Source organism: Oncorhynchus keta, chromosome 17, assembly GCF_023373465.1.
Source record: "Oncorhynchus keta strain PuntledgeMale-10-30-2019 chromosome 17, Oket_V2, whole genome shotgun sequence".
Classification (NCBI taxonomy): Eukaryota; Metazoa; Chordata; class Actinopteri; order Salmoniformes; family Salmonidae; genus Oncorhynchus; species Oncorhynchus keta.
The window spans coordinates 56,312,140-56,330,768 of NC_068437.1; the positions used below are offsets into that span (position 1 = coordinate 56,312,140).

The following is an 18,629-nucleotide window of genomic DNA, read 5'->3' on the forward strand; positions in this document are numbered from 1 at the left end:
TCATGTACTAACGTTGCACTCGTCAAGGTTAAAAATCCACCATTACCCAGAGCAATACCGATTGGTATGACGTCACCAATGACACCATTTACAACCAGCTTTGCCCCCTGGGTAATATGGTAATTTTTTGTTGTTGTTGTTGCATTCGCTTCACAGGGTTCACTTTCAGGATTAGTGAGAGGATTGACCAATGGGAATAAACATCTACTAACAGCAAATACAATATCTTCAAAAATGGGGAATGAAGACTACATTTTACAACTAAAATTCTTAACTGGGTTACAGTTGCCATACCTGGAATGTTCCATCCTATGCGAACACTACGTGTGTGTTTCAAATGACTTGTTATTAGTCAACACCAATTCTTAGTTTCACTGATAATCAATAGCATAATGACTGTTCAAAAAAAAAAACACTCCCTGTAACCTGAAACGTAAAATGGTAAGGAACTAAATGGTAAGGAAAATGGTAAGGAAAATGGTAAGGAACTAAATGGTAAGGAACTAAATGGTAAGGAAAATGGTAAGGAACTAAATGGTAAGGAACTAAATGGTAAGGAACTAAATGGTAAGGAAAATGGTAAGGAAAATGGTAAGGAAAATGGTAAGGAACTAAATGGTAAGGAACTAAATGGTAAGGAAAATGGTAAGGAACTAGTAGACACTTCGAACATGACTTTGTTATGCCTTTGTGACTGGAGGTGAACATCAGTCTGGTATTTCCACTCTAGGCAATGCTAGCCAAACACTGACATGTAGCCATTAGCTATCCAGCAACTAGGTAAGATCTAAACACAGACTAGAAATAGATTTCTATTGTATTTCTATCCATTTCTATGTCTAAAACAAGGTAGATGGATATCACACCTTTCCTGAGAATCTAGATAAAAATTCAACATGGACAAAATTGCTCTAATCCTTTTTTAAATACGATTCAAATAAGATTCTCCTGCATTTTTGTTTGTCGTCATGTCCACATTTATCCTTTTTATAATGATACAGCACTGCAACAAAACAAAAAAACAACAAGTATAAACTGTTTCTCAAAGACAAGACATCACAATCCTACTAGTTCCTGCTAAGCTCCTTCCAAAAGCAATAACCCATAATATTTTCGGAAACATGGCATTGGCTCTAGTAAGACTGTATTGTATATTCTTCTATTCAAAGCGAATCAGAATTACGGGGCAGTGCAAGTGTCTGTCTGGCACATGGAAGCCGAGAATTTCAGCTTGAAAAATGTGTAATGGTAACAACAACTATGTGCATGGTTGGAGTGTTGGTCCACGCTAAGGGATAGATGTGTGAGTTCAGTAAAACGTATTATTCCTATGCTTAAGGGAAACCTTTTGGAGCAAAATCAAAACATTACATCATCCTATTCTGAATTGAACCCTAAATTGTGAATTTTGTTCTCATTTGATGATCATCCCTTTTCATCTCGGTCTGTCCCTCAACTACCCTGTGTGGCTCCGTTTTTATCTCTCATGCCAACTGACGATTCCATAAGGAGTTGACGAGAAACAGACTGCCACCCTGGCAAAATCTCACCCTCCCCTCCACCCTGGCAAAATCTCACCCTCTCCTCCACCCTGGCTATATCTCCTCACCCTCCCCTCCACCCTGACTATATCTCCTCACCCTCCCCTCCACCCTGACTATATCTCCTCACCCTCCCCTCCACCCTGACTATATCTCACCCTCCCCTCCACCCTGGCAAAATCTCACCCTCCCCTCCACCCTGGCAAAATCTCACCCTCTCCTCCACCCTGACTATATCTCACCCTCCCCTCCACCCTGGCTATATCTCACCCCCCCTCTCACACTCCCCCCATCTCCCACCCTGACACTCCCCTCCACCCTGGCTATATCTCAACCCCCCTCTCACACTCCCCTCCACCCTGACTATATCTCACCCCCCTCTCACACTCCCCTCCACCCTGACTATATCTCACCCCCCCTCTCACACTCCCCCATCTCCCACCCTGACACTCCCCTCCACCCTGGCTATATCTCACCCCCCCTCCACCCTGGCTATATCTCACCCCCCCTCTCACACTCCCCCCATCTCCCACCCTGACACTCTCCTCCACCCTGCCCTACATGCCCGGGTCGTCGTAGTTATAGGTGGGTGCCTGTGAGTACTGGGGTTGTTGCTGCTGCATGGCTCCCTGCGCCACCCCTACAGCGGCCTGCTGCGCTGCCTGCTGGACGTGAGGGTTCTTCCAGGCCCCGGTGGTCCACTCCTCCTGGGCTTTACTCATACTGCCCCCAGTGCCACGGTACATGTTGTGCACCTGGAGAGAGTCAGAGAGATGGTATTAGAGTGAGTTATATTACTGTAGCTAGTGTGTGAGAGAGACGTACAGAATACTGGCCCGGTGCCACGGTACATGTTGTCAGGGAGACATGGTGTGTGAGTTATATTACTGCAAGTAATACAGAGGTCTTGAGAATGAATATGGTCTTTTTTCTCCGAGAGAAAAACATTTTTTTTTGTTGATGTTTTGTGTCTTCTCACTTTTGTTTATTTCACTTGTTTTGGCAATGTAAACCCGTTTCCCATGCCAATAAAGCCCTTTCAATTGAACTGAATAGAGAGAGAGAGAGAGAGAGAGAGAGAGAGAGAGAGCAAGTCAAACGGAGGACAGAGAGAAAGAGTACTGTCCTTCAGTGCAGCGGTACATGTTTTGCGTGTGGAGAGAGAAAGAACGAAATAGTGTGAGAGACATACAGACATACAGTCAGGTCCAAAATTATTGGCACCCTTGATAAAGATGCGCAAAAACACTATAAAATAAATAATTAAAATACTGAGCTACATTGTGTATGCAAAAATAAAAAATGGGAAACTCATATTTTATACAATTGCTCAGAAAAATAGATTTTAACAAGGGCAAAACAATTATTGCCACCCCTGTACCCCAGAACCCTCCCCTTAGTAGGATAACGACACAGAGCCTTTTTTTCTAAAATCTTTAATGAGTTGGGGAACACATTGGGAAGAATCTTAGACCATTCCTCCATACAGAATCTTTCCAGATCCTTGATATCCTATGTATACACTTATGGACTGCTTTCTTTAATTCAAACCACCGGTTTTCAATGGGGTTTCGATCATGGCTGGAAACTGAGATGGTTATTGCAAAATTTCGAATTCTTTTTTTGGTGAATTAACCATTTCTTTGTGGATTTCGACGTGTCCTTGGGGGGTTATTGTCTTACTGGGAGATACACTTGACCACAAGTTTCAACCTTATAGCAGAGGCAACCAGGATTTATAAATGTCCTGGTACCGTGTAAAGTTCATGATGCCGTTGACCTTAAGAGCCCCAGGACGGAAGCAAAATAGCCCCATAACATCAAATATTTATTACCATATTTTACAGTAGATAGAGGGTATTTTCTTCCCTATTTTCATATCATTTGACCATATAAATGCCAATACTTTTGGACCAGACTGTATATAATACTGGCCCCGGTGTCACGGTACATGTTGTGGACCTGGAGAGAGTCAGGGAGAGATTGAAATGATGTTAGAGATTCATATTACTGCTTGTCAAACAACAAAAAGGTAAAAAGTCAGACCAGGCCAAAACAAAAAATTGTCCAACGGCACCATCAACTCTGGTGTGGACCTGCACGAGTCAGAGATATATATATATATTTTAAAACTGTGGCATTAACTAACATTTCAGTGTTCAAACATCAATGAGGGGTTAAATGTGCCTCGAGTTAGCAAAAGGGATTCTTTTTTAAAACTGTGGCATTAACTAACATTTCAGTGTTCAAACATCAATGAGGGGTTAAATGTGCCTCGAGTTAGCAAAAGGGATTCTTTTTTTAACCGCCAGTCCTTGAGATTTTGTGAGTCTTATTACAGCCAAGTCAAACTAAAGTCGCAATAAATAAATACTGTCTTTGCTCTAAATAAGATCTGATCTCCTGTTACTATAGCAACCCATCAGGTAGTTGTCCTCCGCAGGTCACAGACTTAGATTTTTCTTTCTTTCTAGAACACATGGTCAGAGGGCCCGGAACATAATTGCAAATAATTAGTAGACTGCAAATTGACCACAAGAAGCCCAAACAGATATAATATTTGACTAAAACATAATCATTACTTAGATATGTATACAATCAAATACTGTATATCTCTATTATTTGTGGGAATAATTTGTTACAGATTTCCTACATTTTAAATCACTTGGAACAGATTTGCTGGTGTTTTTAGTCTTATGTCCAACGACAAAAAAAAAATTATTAACTTGGGGGACCAATAAAATCACCCGCAGGCAAAGTTCGTCCCGCAAGGTCGCCAGTTGGGGACCCCTGGCATACAGTAACACGAACCACACATTTCACATAGTTACTAGAGTTGCATTATACTGCAGTCAGAGTGAGAAAAGTGATCGCTAGTGCTGAAGTGTAAAGTGTATATTGTACCTTGGTGAGCCCGGTGAAGGAGAGGACAGCCATGGCAGTGAACATGATGGTGGGGATCAGCATGACAACAGCAGAGCCTATATTGGTGCTGAAGAAGGTGATGGTAGCCAGCCAGCCACTAGAGGAAGGAAGGAGAAGAAGAAACAAGTGGAGGACTGTTCTAAGGCAGGGTTCCCTAATGGTAACAATACAATTAAACAGTAGGCCAATGGCCGACAATCAGGTCAATCAATAAAATAGTTTAGCCCTTTTTACATCGACTGTTGTCACAAAATGATTAAACCGGCCAAGACCCCATTAAAGAGCACCGACATTGGCAAGGAAAAGCTCCCTAGAAGGAAGAAACCTTAAGAGGGACCAGACTCAGAGGCCATTCCTTTTCCAGCCAATATTCACGACTTTCGCCAACAATTTAAAACGTTTTAGTTTTTTTTTAACGGACGTTTTGGCCATCAGTGTAGGGCTAGGCGGTATACTGTATTTTACTACATCGGTATTGATGCATGGACCGGTTTGGGTTTTACTTTAACTTCTATGGCGGTATTTGAATGTTTGGTTTGTTAAATGTGATACGCAGTGTGTAACGTCCATTGTTAAAGTTTACTCCGCTACTTCCGAGTCATCCCTCTCTATTCTCTCTCCACGCCGCTTCAACAGTACTAGTCCCGCCCCCTGTCACTCAAGGAGCGCATTTGTTGTTGCTTGACCACGAGACACTTTTGTTCAGTCTACATGGTCAATGCAGCACACACTATATCAATGTTGTTACCAATTTGATCTGAATATAAATCCACAACCGTTCTATAATTACAATATTAGTTTGTGTTTCTTACATCTGCAAATAGCTAGTTTTTAATTTTCTTAGCAAGGTAAGCTAAATCGTGTTAGCCACTCATGCTAATCGCTAGTTAGCTGGCTATAAAAGTAGAGTCAGAGCAAACGTAGCTAGCTAATACAGCCTGATACCAGTGCTGGTGCAGGCCTAAATCAGCATTTTGTTTGTGCAACAGTATCTTCTAAATCAATGAGAAATAGGCAAAGCATGAATATGTTGGCTATATGAATAAAGATGTAATGTAGCCAAAGATTATAGGGTCCCCTAGGAAACACTGAACATCACTTTGGTTCCTAACCTATCACAATAACACGTCCATGGCATTTTCCTTCGTTGTCATGTCAACCACTGTATTCAAAGTACCCACTATTATTTATATTCTAACTATAGAATTATAATAAACATTCCAAAAGTTCACCCAAGTGTTTTGATCTAAATCGCAATTTCAACATTTGGTTAAATATAAGGCCTAGTTATTTTGTCCATATCATGGCAGTGTGGAAATTATCTCAAATGAGTGCAGGAAAGGCTAAATTTGATGGAAATGCAGGAAATTGTATTAGGTTGAAGTTGAATTGAACTGTATAAACCAATCAGAATGGAGAAAGACCCATTTAAATCATTTAGAATATGTGTTGCCACCATAGGGTCACTCACTAATAAAGCAAATTTAGAATTTTTATTAATCAAAAACATAAAATATCATAAATTTAAAAAAATAATACTAAAAACCATATATGATATGATATTTAGGCAATATCGCCCAGCCCTATGTCAATGGCCTTCATCAGACTGAACCAGGCTCTATCCTTACCAGACGCCCCAGCCTGGGATGCCTATACACTGAATGATGCTGATCACCACCTGGGCCATGAACACGAAGAAGAACGCCATGAAGTTGAACGAACTGTCAGTCCTAAAAAGGGGGGAGAAGAGAAGTACATCTAGTCAGAAATCCAGGATTTAACCTACTGTGGAAATGGTCTACTGTAACGTGACGTCCTCTCTGCCTCATGAGAACTTAACACCCGGTGTCAGAAGTGGACTCCAGATGTATGAGCTACGTTGTTGCCCCCATCACCTTCTCATTAAACATGTACTGTACGTTTAACTTTAAATCACTTCTCTCCGCCTCATCCATGACAGTGTAACGTAACATAAGGGTGTGTGCGTTGAGAAAGACAGAACGGTGTTCAACATTTATTTCAATGGAATCGGTACTGAACAACCAAACTTTGGCAAAATGTTGAACCGAAATGAACGCACCCCAGGTGTCAGAAAGAAGGATGTACTTACTTGAAGGCCTTGTAGATGGGTCTGAACCAGCACACGTAGGAACAGGGGGTGAACAGGATGAGCCACAGAATGGCCATGCCAAAGTTAGTGGCTCCACCCCCGCCGCACATCCATGCCAGGCAGCCAATCAGATTGACCGCCAAGGTGGCACTGTTAACTGTAACAATAACCGGTGGGGGGGTTAAATAACTATATTAATGGTCGACTTTACATTATTTGAACTGCTGCAGCATTGGTCATGTTCATTAGGGCATGCAATGGAAATAAGGAACAACACGGTCTGTTATTGGATGATTAATCTAGCAAAGTAAAGTTTAATTGGTTACTTCAGATTTGTATAGGAGTCTGCAGAGACAGTAAAGGTAGCTTTATGTATGGGAGTCTACAGAGACAGTAGCTTTATGTATGGGAGTCTACAGAGCCAGTAACGGTAGCATTATGTATGGGAGTCTACAGGGACAGTAACGGTAGCATTATGTATGGGAGTCTACAGGGACAGTAACGGTAGCATTATGTATGGGAGTCTACAGGGACAGTAACGGTAGCATTATGTATGGGAGTCTACAGGGACAGTAACGGTAGCATTATGTATGGGAGTCTACAGAGCCTGTAACGGTAGCTTTATGTATGGTAGTCTACAGAGACAGTAGCATTATGTATGGTAGTCTACAGAGACAGTAGCTTTATGTATGGTAGTCTACAGAGACAGTAGCTTTATGTATGGTAGTCTACAGAGACAGTAGCTTTATGTATGGTAGTCTACAGAGACAGTAGCTTTATGTATGGTAGTCTACAGAGACAGTAGCTTTATGTATGGTAGTCTACAGAGACAGTAGCTTTATGTATGGTAGTCTACAGAGACAGTAGCTTTATGTATGGTAGTCTACAGAGACAGTAGCTTTATGTATGGTAGTCTACAGAGACAGTAGCTTTATGTATGGTAGTCTACAGAGACAGTAGCTTTATGTATGGTAGTCTACAGAGACAGTAGCTTTATGTATGGGAGTCTACAGAGACAGTAGCTTTATGTATGGGAGTCTACAGAGACAGTAGCTTTATGTATGGGAGTCTACAGAGACAGTAGCTTTATGTATGGTAGTCTACAGAGACAGTAGCTTTATGTATGGTAGTCTACAGAGACAGTAGCTTTATGTATGGTAGTCTACAGAGACAGTAGCTTTATGTATGGTAGTCTACAGAGACAGTAGCTTTATGTATGGTAGTCTACAGAGACAGTAGCTTTATGTATGGGAGTCTACAGGGACAGTAACAGTAGCTTTATGTATGGTAGTCTACAGAGACAGTAGCTTTATGTATGGTAGTCTACAGAGACAGTAGCTTTATGTATGGGAGTCTACAGAGACAGTAGCTTTATGTATGGTAGTCTACAGAGACAGTAATGGTAGCTTTATGTATGGTAGTCTACAGAGACAGTAGCTTTATGTATGGGAGTCTACAGAGACAGTAGCTTTATGTATGGTAGTCTACAGAGACAGTAGCTTTATGTATGGGAGTCTACAGAGACAGTAACTTTATGTATGGGAGTCTACAGAGACAGTAGCTTTATGTATGGTAGTCTACAGAGACAGTAGCTTTATGTATGGTAGTCTACAGAGCCAGTAACAGTAGCTTTATGGTTTAGAATCTGAGATATAAAGGAAAGATCTCTATGACCAAAGTTATGGTCTGCTTCTTTTTTTGTACATCTTTTTTTTAACGAGGCAAGTCAATGAATAAAAAATAAACACTATAGAGGGCATCATTTGGGACTTTCTAAAACTAAAGCAATCAGCTATCCATTCAACACACAATACACTGACTAGTAGGCTAAGAGGCACAAACTAATCATGACCTATTTCTGTATTTAAACTTACTTTTATATTCCCCCCGGCCTGAGTGATAATGAAATGAAAATTACAAATGAAAAAGAAATACAAATCATCCATATATAAAACCTTACGATTTAACTATTAGCTTCATGTTCAGTTATTGTTGTCAGGTTAATGGTATAGAGATGGGAGGCTTTATAACTATTAGCTTCATGTTCAGTTATTGTTGTCAGGTTAATGGTATAGAGATGGGAGGCTTTATAACTATTAGCTTCATGTTCAGTTATTGTTGTCAGGTTAATGGTATAGAGATGGGAGGCTTTATAACTATTAGCTTCATGTTCAGTTATTGTTGTCAGGTTAATGGTATAGAGATGGGAGGCTTTAAAACTAGTGGAAGATGATTGTGATGAAAAAAAAAGACAAAACATTATTATTGGATGGATTCCTATATGTCACAAATCAGCTATACCAGCCTTCCTGCTACTGTATACCTGTGTTCCCTCATATTATTTTGGGTTAAAAAACACACACAGGTGATGTTAAAAGGAAGGCCAACCAGTAGCAGATGAGGCACTTAACAGTTTACCGGGTATGTCGTCCACTTTAGTGATCTAAACATTAAATACAGTATGTAAACGGATTTGTTAAGAGTGAGCCAGTGGTGCCCGGTTACGTAGTATATACCTCTAATATTCTACCGGCATCTCTTTGAAGAATATTAGCTGTGATGCATGATGGTATCTGAAATATAAAGACTACCTTTGGAACATTTGAAGCTGGGTTTACCCACACACCCAAATTTTTGCTAAGTTCAGGACCGGACCTAAAAGCATTCTCAATGGAAAATGCCATATAAGAACTGGCTTTGCTATATCTATGTCTGGGAAACCAGTCCAGATGCCTCAGTCTCTAATCACAGGGTACCTTCCAAATGTCACCCTGTTCCCTGTACATGTACACTACTTAGCTTGGACCAGAAACCCTTCGCCGCGTGGACCAGAAACCCTTCGCCGCGTGGACCAGAAACCCTTCGCCGCGTGGACCAGAAACCCCCTCGCCGCGTGGACCAGAAACCCCCTCGCCGCGTGGACCAGAAACCCCCTCGCCGCGTGGACCAGAAACCCCCTCGCCGCGTGGACCAGAAACCCCCTCGCCGCGTGGACCAGAAACCCTCGCCGCGTGGACCAGAAACCCCCTCGCCGCGTGGACCAGAAACCCTTAGCGTGGACCAGAAACCCTTAGCGTGGACCAGAAACCCTTAGCTTGGACCAGAAACCCTTAGCTTGGACCAGAAACCCTTAGCTTGGACCAGAAACCCATAGTTTGGACCAGAAACCCTATGTGCCCTGGTTAAAAGTAGTGCACGACAAAAACAATAAAAAGGTGCCATTTGAGATCAGCCACACTCACAGATCCATAGGTAGTACAACTTCTTGCACATGGAACGGTGTACATCTGGGATCTCGTTAAAATCCTGATAGAAACATGGCCTCAGAGGGATGAAGCGAGGCAGGGGAGGGAAATTGTTTTCTGCAGAAAAAGAAGAAAAAAAGGACAAAGCTATCACGTTGATGTTGCTGGTAATTCCCTTTTAATAGTCAGATCTTGAATGAAAACAATATATTATTTTGGGTTGAAGTACAGGTCATTGAACCTGATCAGGACAACATTTGTACTTGATTAATAAAATATTTCTGTTAAGCAATGTGCAGTCATACTACAATTATATGATAATAACATGCTTATAACTATACCTTTAAAAAAAAAGTAATAATTCAATACAGAAGTCACACTAACAAAATCTCTACTATGATGATATCCTTGTATGAATGAGATCATTAAAAATCAGTTATAACCTACCTGCCATTACAACTGGATCTGTCCCTCCAGTTGAAAATAAATTAGATCCAACACCCAATTGCCTTGGAAATTAAAACTGAAAAGAATATGAAGTTGTATTAATCAAAGTATAATATCATATGTTTTTGGCTTTATCCATCATAAAAGCTATAAAGTACCTTCATATTCAATCCAGAAACAAATTGGCTATACAATATTTTACCCAGGTCATATGAAATGTCGATATGACTATGAAAAACATTGAGTGGCCAATGCATGAGGTACCTAGTGAAATGACACCTAGCCCACCAGCTCCACTGCTACAATATGAGATTACAATGTAATGTGCAGCACTGCATGAAAAGCAACGTTTCCTGGTGAAATCGGATCTGCTATATTCCCGTGAAATTTAAGGTGCCCGGTCGTGGGTGGGAATTTCCCAATTTGATTGTGGACTCCTGTAGACTTCCGCGCATCCGCGATATGGTAATTGTGTTATAGTCAATTCCCAATTATGCATTAATACGTTTCTGGAAATATCCGGGCCGTGCACGTAAAGTAAAGTAAATTCTCAAATGCCACAGGCACGTACCTCTCAAACTCGTGTGTTGGAAGAGAAGCACCCCTGTGAAGAAGCCAACTCTCCATGTGTCCATTGTTTATCTAACCTGTGATGAGTTTAGTATTTTTTAATGTATAATAAGGGTTTTGACCGAGTGAAAAACAAGTGAGATTCTCATTCATAAGAGTGTAGCTAAACTAAACTGGCTAACTTTGTAAATTAATGTAAATTAAATGAGAACAAGATGGCGTTTCAGATTATTTTAAATTTATGTTATAAATGTATTTATATACAAACAACACTGATGATATCTTCTAAGTTGACTTTTTATGAAATTTGTATATAACTGTTGCATGCTAATTGCTAAGTGCTAACATTATCTAGCTCAGCGCTAGGCTTTTAGCTTATATTGTAGTTGGCTAGCTGTTCTTAGGATTTTGTTACATTTAACGTAATGCATGGGTGTATATATAGTGGTTTTGCACATTTATTGATAAATTAGCTAACACTAGCTAGCCCGGTTCAAACCCTGATGCATCATACATATGTAACAGTATAACTTTAGACCGTCCCCTCGCCCATACCCGGGCTCGAACCAGGGACCCTCTGCACACATCAACAACAGTCACCCTTGAAGCATCGTCACCGGTCGCTCCACAAAAGCCGCGGCCCTTGCAGAGCAAGGGGAACCACTACTTCAAGGTCTCGAAGCGAGTGACGTCACCGATTGAAACGCTACCAGCGCGCACCACCGCTAACTAGCTAGCCATTTCACATCCGTTACACTCACCCCCCTTTTGATGACCTCCTTTTCCGTAGCAACCAGTGATACGGGTCACGGCACCAATGTAACAGTATGACTTTAGTCCGTCCCCCTGAAAGGCAAGCTACCAACAACTAGCATAAGCTTTCAGTGTGTGTGTTTGTGGTGGGCTTAAGCAAGCGCACGGCCATTTACTGACATTTATGGAAGAGACGTGGGCAGAGATGTATTGCAACTGATGTCAAAGGCGTGCACTGGAATTTCAAGATGTGTCCTGGTAAGTGGGTGGATGTGTCTGGACCCGATACACTGAACCGTTGATGGTGTTATCGGAGATTTACGGGACCAAACAATGTTGGACACGTGCCTGCTAATTTTCAGAAACGGTACGTTTTTAACGGACTTGTGCACTGGATGGTTCGACCCGTAAAATGTGCATTTTCATGCAGTGACATGTTACTTCAATGATGCATCAGACAAAAGCCTTTTTAAAAATATGACCCATACTTTAATGGAGAGATACAGTGCATTCGGAAAGTATTCAGATCCCTGGACTTTTTTTTCACCGTTACAGCCTTATTGTAAAATGGATGAAATTGTTTTCCCCCCTCATCAATCTATACACAATACCACGTAATGAAAAAAACAAAAACAATATCACATTTACATTAGTATTCAGACCCTTTACTCTGTACTTTGTTGAAGCATCGTTGCTCAGAGATTACAGCCTCGAGACTTCTTGGGTATGACGCTACAAGCTTGGCACACCTGTATCTGGGGAGTTTCTCCCATTCTGCTCTGCAGATCCTCTCAAGCTCTGTCAGGTTGGATGGGGAGCGTCGCTGCACAGCTATTTTTAGGTCTCTCCAGAGATGTTCGATCGGGTTCAAGTCCGGGCCCTGGCTGGGCCACTCAAGGACATTCAGAGACGTGTGTCTCCTGCGTTGTCTTGGCTGTGTGCTTATGCTGTCCTCTTGGAAGATGAACCTTAAACCAGAGTCTGAGGTCCTGAGCGCTCTGGAGCAGGTTTTCATCAAGGATCTCTTTACTTTGCTCCGTTCATCTTTCACTCGATCCTGACTATTCTCCCAGTCCTTGACTCTGAAAAACATCCCCACAGCTTGACGCTGCCACCACCATGCTTCACCGTAGGGATGGTACCAGGTTTCCTACAGACGTGACGCTTGGCATTCAGGCCAAAGAGTTCAATCTTGGTTTCATCAGACCAGAGAATCTTGTGTCTCATGGTCTGAGAGTCTTTAGGTGTATTTTTGCAAACTCCAAGCGGGCTGTCATGTGCTTTTTAACGGAGGAGTGGCTTCCATCTGGCCATTCTACCATAAAGGCCTGATTGGTGGAGTGCTACAGAGATGTATGTATTTTTGGAAGGTTCTCCCATCTCCACAAAGGAACGCTCGAGCTCTGTGACCATCGGGTTCTTGGTCACCTCCCTGACCAAGGCCCTTCTCCCCCGATTACTCAGTTTGGCTGGGCGGCCAGGTCTCGGAAGAGTCTTGGTGGTTCCAAACTTTTTCCATGTAAGGATGATGGAGGCCACTGTGTTCTTGGGGATCTTCAATGCTGCTGAAATGTTTTGATGCCAATCCCCAGATCTGTGCCTCGACACAATCCTGTCTCGGAGCTCTACGGACAATTCCTTCGAACCTAATGGCTTTGGTTTTTGCTCTGACATGTGAGACCTTCTATAGACCGGTGTGTGCCTTTCCAAATCATGTCCAATCAAATGAATTTACCACAGGTGGACTCCAAGTTGTAGAAACATCTCAATGATGATTCAATGGAAACAGGATGCACCTGAGCTCAAGTCTCATAGCAAAAGGTCTGAATACTTATGTAAATAAGGTATTAACAAAAACCTGTTTTCGCTTTGTCATTATTTGGGTAGTGTGTAGATTGATGAGGAAAATAATTTATTTAAATCCTAAATCAGAAACATAACAAAATGTGGAAAGAGTAAAGGGGTCTGAATAATTTCAGAATGCACTGTACATTGTAGCCTACATAAGATTATTTAAAACCATTTTAATAAAGCTTGACAGTGTGATGAAGAATATTTGCAGCTATCTCAATCATATTTTGACGACTGAAATAATCACATTTTGGCCCATTCAAAATGTGTAATGTCCATCAGAGGTTGAGTCTGTGTGGATGAAGGGCATTTTCCCAGCATATATTCTTGCACCAAATAATATCATCATACTGATAATAAACGATGTTTTGAGACCACGAATCTATGCAATATGATGTTTTTTTTCCAATTCAGATTTGTTTTTCAGTTTAAAGGATGGGCAGGATGCAAGATGCCGCTGTTTGTATGATACAATTGCATCGTGATGAGCACTACTGTCAATGGAGAAGCAGCGCCCTTCAGAGGAGTAGAGCCTAGCCTACGACATGATAAGGTATTTTTCAGCTGGACTCAATAAAACAAGTCTGACGTTTGTACCTTTCTTGCCGCATTTACATTTATCATTCTGTAAATCTGTAATTTGCTCAATCGTGTTACTTAAACAGAATGAATGAATGGAATGGAAATAACGCGGTATGGATTCGTTAGAATGGTTTTATTTCTTACCTTCTTTTGTTTCCCCCACAAACCAGCAGTGCTGATACTATGCAACGTCTGTCAATTGCATTCTATGACGATATTCTTCACGAAACACAATAATACGCGCTTGTGAAATTAATCGAGAGACAGAAATTCAAAATTCGACAAAAAATCAGAAATGTCTTCACCCACCGACAGCTTGGGAGTAGAACGCAATCACGTGACGTCACGTTTCTCCCCTCTCGCTCTCTCTCTTTTTACGCACGTACCGGTTGCACGAGGAACGGTTTGAGGAAACGGATTTGTTGCTGGCCAGAACCGAACAAACCACTTACTAGCAAGTACAGAATTTATTTCTAAACCACTCAAATAAAAGTGTAAGTACCCAGTAAAATACTACTTGAGTGAAAGTCTAAAAGTATATTAAATGGAGTTAAGTAGCAAGTGTGGGAAAAGTCCATTCGCAGGAACGCGAAACATCAGCAGTTTTACCCTTGAGCAAGGCAATTAACCCCCAATACCAACTGCCCTTTCCCCTACATTGTAAGATAATTAATGTGCAATATTTTAGCTTAAAATTGTTGTGTAATCTGTAGATGTGTTTGATAGCAGATGTAACAGTCTCTCTTTATGATCTTGGCGGAGGTGTTGCTAACATTTACAATAGCAAATTTCAATTTTAAAAAAGCCCCCCACCATTTTCATCTACTGAACTTCTTTTTTTAATCTTAATTTAACTAGGCAAGTCAGTTAAGAACAAATTCTTATTTTCAATGACGGCCTAGGAACAGTGGATTAACTGCCTTGTTCAGGGGCAGAAGGACAGGTTTGTACTTTGTCAGTGCAGGGATTTGATCTTGCAACCTTCTGGTTACGGGCTACCCTGCTACCCCATTATTGACTGTTTTACTCCATGTGTAACTCTGTGTTGTTGATTGTGTCGAACTGCTTTGCTTTATCTTGGCCAGGTTGCAATTGTAAATGAGAACTTGTTCTCAACTTGCCTACCTGGTTAAATAAAGGTGAAATAAAATTGAAGACTCATCTCTTCAGAAGGTCCTATGATTGTAGGAGTGTGAAGATGAACGGAAAGGCACTGGAGCAACGAACTGCCCTTGCTGTCCGGTTCCCCTCTCTCCACTGGGATTCTCTGTCTCTAACCCTATTACTGGGGCTGAGTCACTGGTGTAACAATATAACTTTAGACCGTCCCCTCGCCCATACCCGGGCGCGAACCAGGGACCCTCTGCACACATCAACAACAGTCACCCTCAAAGCATCGTTTACCCATCGCTCCACAAAAGCCACGGCCCTTGCAGAGCAAGGGGAACTACTACTTCAAGGTCTCAGAGCAAGTGACGGCACAGATTGAAACGCTATTTAGCGCGCACCGCTAACTAAGCTAGCCGTTTCACATCCGTTACACTCACCCCCCTTTTGACCTTCCTCCTTTTCTGCAGCAACCAGTGATCCGGGTCACGGCACCAATGTAACAGTATAACTTTAGACCGTCCCCTCGCCCATACCCTATACTCGGCCTTGTCTCAGGATGGTAAGTTGGAGGTTGAAGATGTCCCTCTAGTGGTGTGGGGGCTGTGCTTTGGCAAAGTGGGTTATATCTAGCCTGTTTGGCCCTGTCCGGGGGGTATCATCGGATGGGGCCCTCCGTTCTCCTGACCCCTCCGGTCTCAGCCTCCAGTATTTATGCTGCAGTAGTTTGTGTCGGGGGGCTAGGGTCAGTCTGTTATATCTGGAGTATTTCTCCTGTCTTATCCGGTGTCCTGTGTGAATTTAAGTATGCGCTCTCTAATTCTTTCTCTCTTTCTCTCGGAGGACCTGAGCCCTAGGACCATGCCTCAGGACTACCTAGCATGATGACTCCTTGTTGTCCCCAGTCCACCTGGCCGTGCTGCTGCTCCAGTTTCAACTGTTCTGCCTGCGGCTATGGAACCCTGACCTATTCACTGTGATTACTATTATTTGACCATGCTGGTCATTTATGAACATTTGAACATCTTGGCCATGTTCTGTTATAATAACCAATTATTATGGTCCTTCTGTAGCTCAGTTGGTAGAGCATGGCGCTTGTAACGCCAGGGTAGTGGGTTCGATTCCCGGGACCACCCATACGTAGAATGTATGCACACATGACTGTAAGTCGCTTTGGATAAAAGCGTCTGCTAAATGGCATATAAAATAATCTCCACCCGGCACAGCCAGAAGAGGACTGGCCACCCCTCATAGCCTGGTTCCACTCTAGGTTTCTTCCTAGGTTTTGGCCTTTTCTAGGGAGTTTTTCCTAGCCACTGTGCTTCTACACCTGCATTGCTTGCTGTTTGGGGTTTTAGGCTGGGTTTCTGTACAACACTTTGATACATCAGCTGATGTAAGAAGGGCTTTTATAAATACATTTGATTTGATTTATCAAAGCTGTGAGGAAGTTTTTACTTCCACTTGTATGTTGACTCCATATTGAAGTTGAGGTTTTACGTTTCGGCTGACTTTTCTTAGCGGATATACAATAATCTCGACTTGAATTACGGGACTTTTCAGGCCCCGAAGTAAACATAATTGTACACTCGCAAACACCCATTAAAAACGAGGGCTGAGGTGCTTATGTTGCAAACTTCCCTTGGCTAATCATTAGGATCGAAGACAAATATGGCAACCAGGATCCCCCAAGGGCAAGGGCATAAGGTGAGGGTAAGTGGACGAGGGTGTGTCTTGGATGAGTTTGAAACGCAGCCACTGCCGACTGGTGAGGGTAAGTGGACGAGGGTGTGTCTTGGATGAGTTTGAAACGCAGCCACTGCCGACTGGTGAGGGTAAGTGGACGAGGGTGTGTCTTGGATGAGTTTGAAACGCAGCCACTGCCGACTGGTGAGGGTAAGTGGAAGAGGGTGTGTCTTGGATGAGTTTGAAACGCAGCCACTGCCGACTGGTGAGGGTAAGTGGAAGAGGGTGTGTCTTGGATGAGTTTGAAACGCAGCCACTGCCGACTGGTGAGGGTAAGTGGACGAGGGTGTGTCTTGGATGAGTTTGAAACGCAGCCACTGCCGACTGGTGAGGGTAAGTGGATGAGGGATTGCATTGGCGATAATGCACCATCACCAGTGTTGCCAACACATTTGCAGGGTAAGTTGCTAGAGGCAGGCTGATTTGTTGCTAAAAGTTGTTGTGATGTCCTTTGCGTGATAACGTAAAAGTGCGTCATTACGTAGAATATATAATATCGTTACTCAAATTGACTGGCCATCTCGGCAAAATATATGATTTGACATTTGTTCAGGTACAGAATTCCACTCTTTTCTTTCCAATTTGATTGAGACATGTTGAATTATGTTGTAAGTTCTGCTCAAGCTCAAACATTCGTGACCAACTATATTCATTGGGTTTGTGGCTTGTCCAACCCGTACTACTGCTGCTGCAGTCAGCCAACAATGATTTGCAATTTGCTGAAATTGCTGCTGCCTGTGCACGAGCTAAGCACCTGCTGCTGCCGTCACTCACAATGCACGTTTGCAGCCAGGCACTGTGTGTTGTGACTGAGTGTGACAGAAAATAGTTGTCTGTATCATTTTGCGGGAAAATGCGTGCATTTTAGCGTTTGAGTCACATTTCAAAAGTTGCTAAAAGTTCCAAATACATTTTTGAAAGTAGCTCAATTTGTTGCTAGGTGCTGTTTGGAAAAAAAGTTGCTAAATCTAGCAACAAAATTGCTACGTTCGCATCACTGACCATAACACGTTGGATGCCAACTGCCGACATGAAGCAACACAGGTAGCTAGCTAGCCAGGACACCAATAGGCAGTGGCTGCGTAAAAAAAGTAACCAATATGAATATAATGAGGGGTTCCTGCAGATTTTTTTTTTTAAACTTAATTTAACCAGGCAAGTCAGTTAAGAACATATTCTTATTTTCAATGACGGCCTAGAAACAGTGGGCCTGTTCAGGGGCAGAACGACAGATTTGTACTTTGTCAGCTCTTCCTTCTGGTTACTAGTCCAACGCTCTAACCACTAGGCTACGCTGCCGCCCTGGCAGTGAATGGTCCTCAATTCCACCATAAAGATCTGGACCTCTGAGCAGATCACACAATAAACTGACATCCACTCTCTTAATTTTTTAAATTTCACCTTTATTTAACCAGGTAGGCTAGTTGAGAACACGTTCTCATTTTCAACTGCGACCTCTCTCTCAATTATATTTCAATTACTTGATTGTCATGACGTAACAATGTACATATTGCCAAATAATACTTTGGAAATGGAATGATTTCAATATGGATATGGATAATATCAACAATCATATATATCAACAATCTCTATCTCAAGAAACAGCCCATGCAAAAACAGACACATTTCCTGTAAAATACACGTGGGACTGTTCCACCAATACCACCTCTGCGTGATTAACCACTCAACTCGAGCCTACCTACCCATTTGCAGTTCAGTCATTCCTTGTCATTAACCCCTACAGATCTGATA

The 18,629-nt window shown here is 42.2% G+C and overlaps 1 protein-coding gene across 5 annotated transcripts in view; it reads right to left on the minus strand.

Moving 5' to 3' along the window:
- Window positions 1-2,073: 2,073 nt before the first annotated feature.
- LOC118375417 (secretory carrier-associated membrane protein 5) overlaps window positions 2,074-18,629 on the minus strand; it is a 37,622-nt gene continuing 21,066 nt past the window's right edge. For 2 of the 5 annotated variants that reach the window (XM_052466694.1, XM_035761971.2), the window contains exons 2-7: window positions 10,269-10,344; window positions 9,819-9,938; window positions 6,577-6,733; window positions 6,095-6,196; window positions 4,446-4,563; window positions 2,074-2,296 (exon numbers count right to left, since the gene is read on the minus strand). In XM_052466694.1, the coding sequence (XP_052322654.1) occupies window positions 2,099-2,296; window positions 4,446-4,563; window positions 6,095-6,196; window positions 6,577-6,733; window positions 9,819-9,938; window positions 10,269-10,275 (702 nt within the window). In that variant the 5' untranslated portion in view covers window positions 10,276-10,344 and the 3' untranslated portion in view covers window positions 2,074-2,098. Of the gene's footprint in view, window positions 2,297-2,978; window positions 3,504-4,445; window positions 4,564-6,094; window positions 6,197-6,576; window positions 6,734-9,818; window positions 9,939-10,268; window positions 10,345-14,168; window positions 14,524-18,629 lie in introns of those variants that run through there. The other 3 variants (XM_035761970.2, XM_035761972.2, XM_035761973.2) reach the window with 3 other exon arrangements.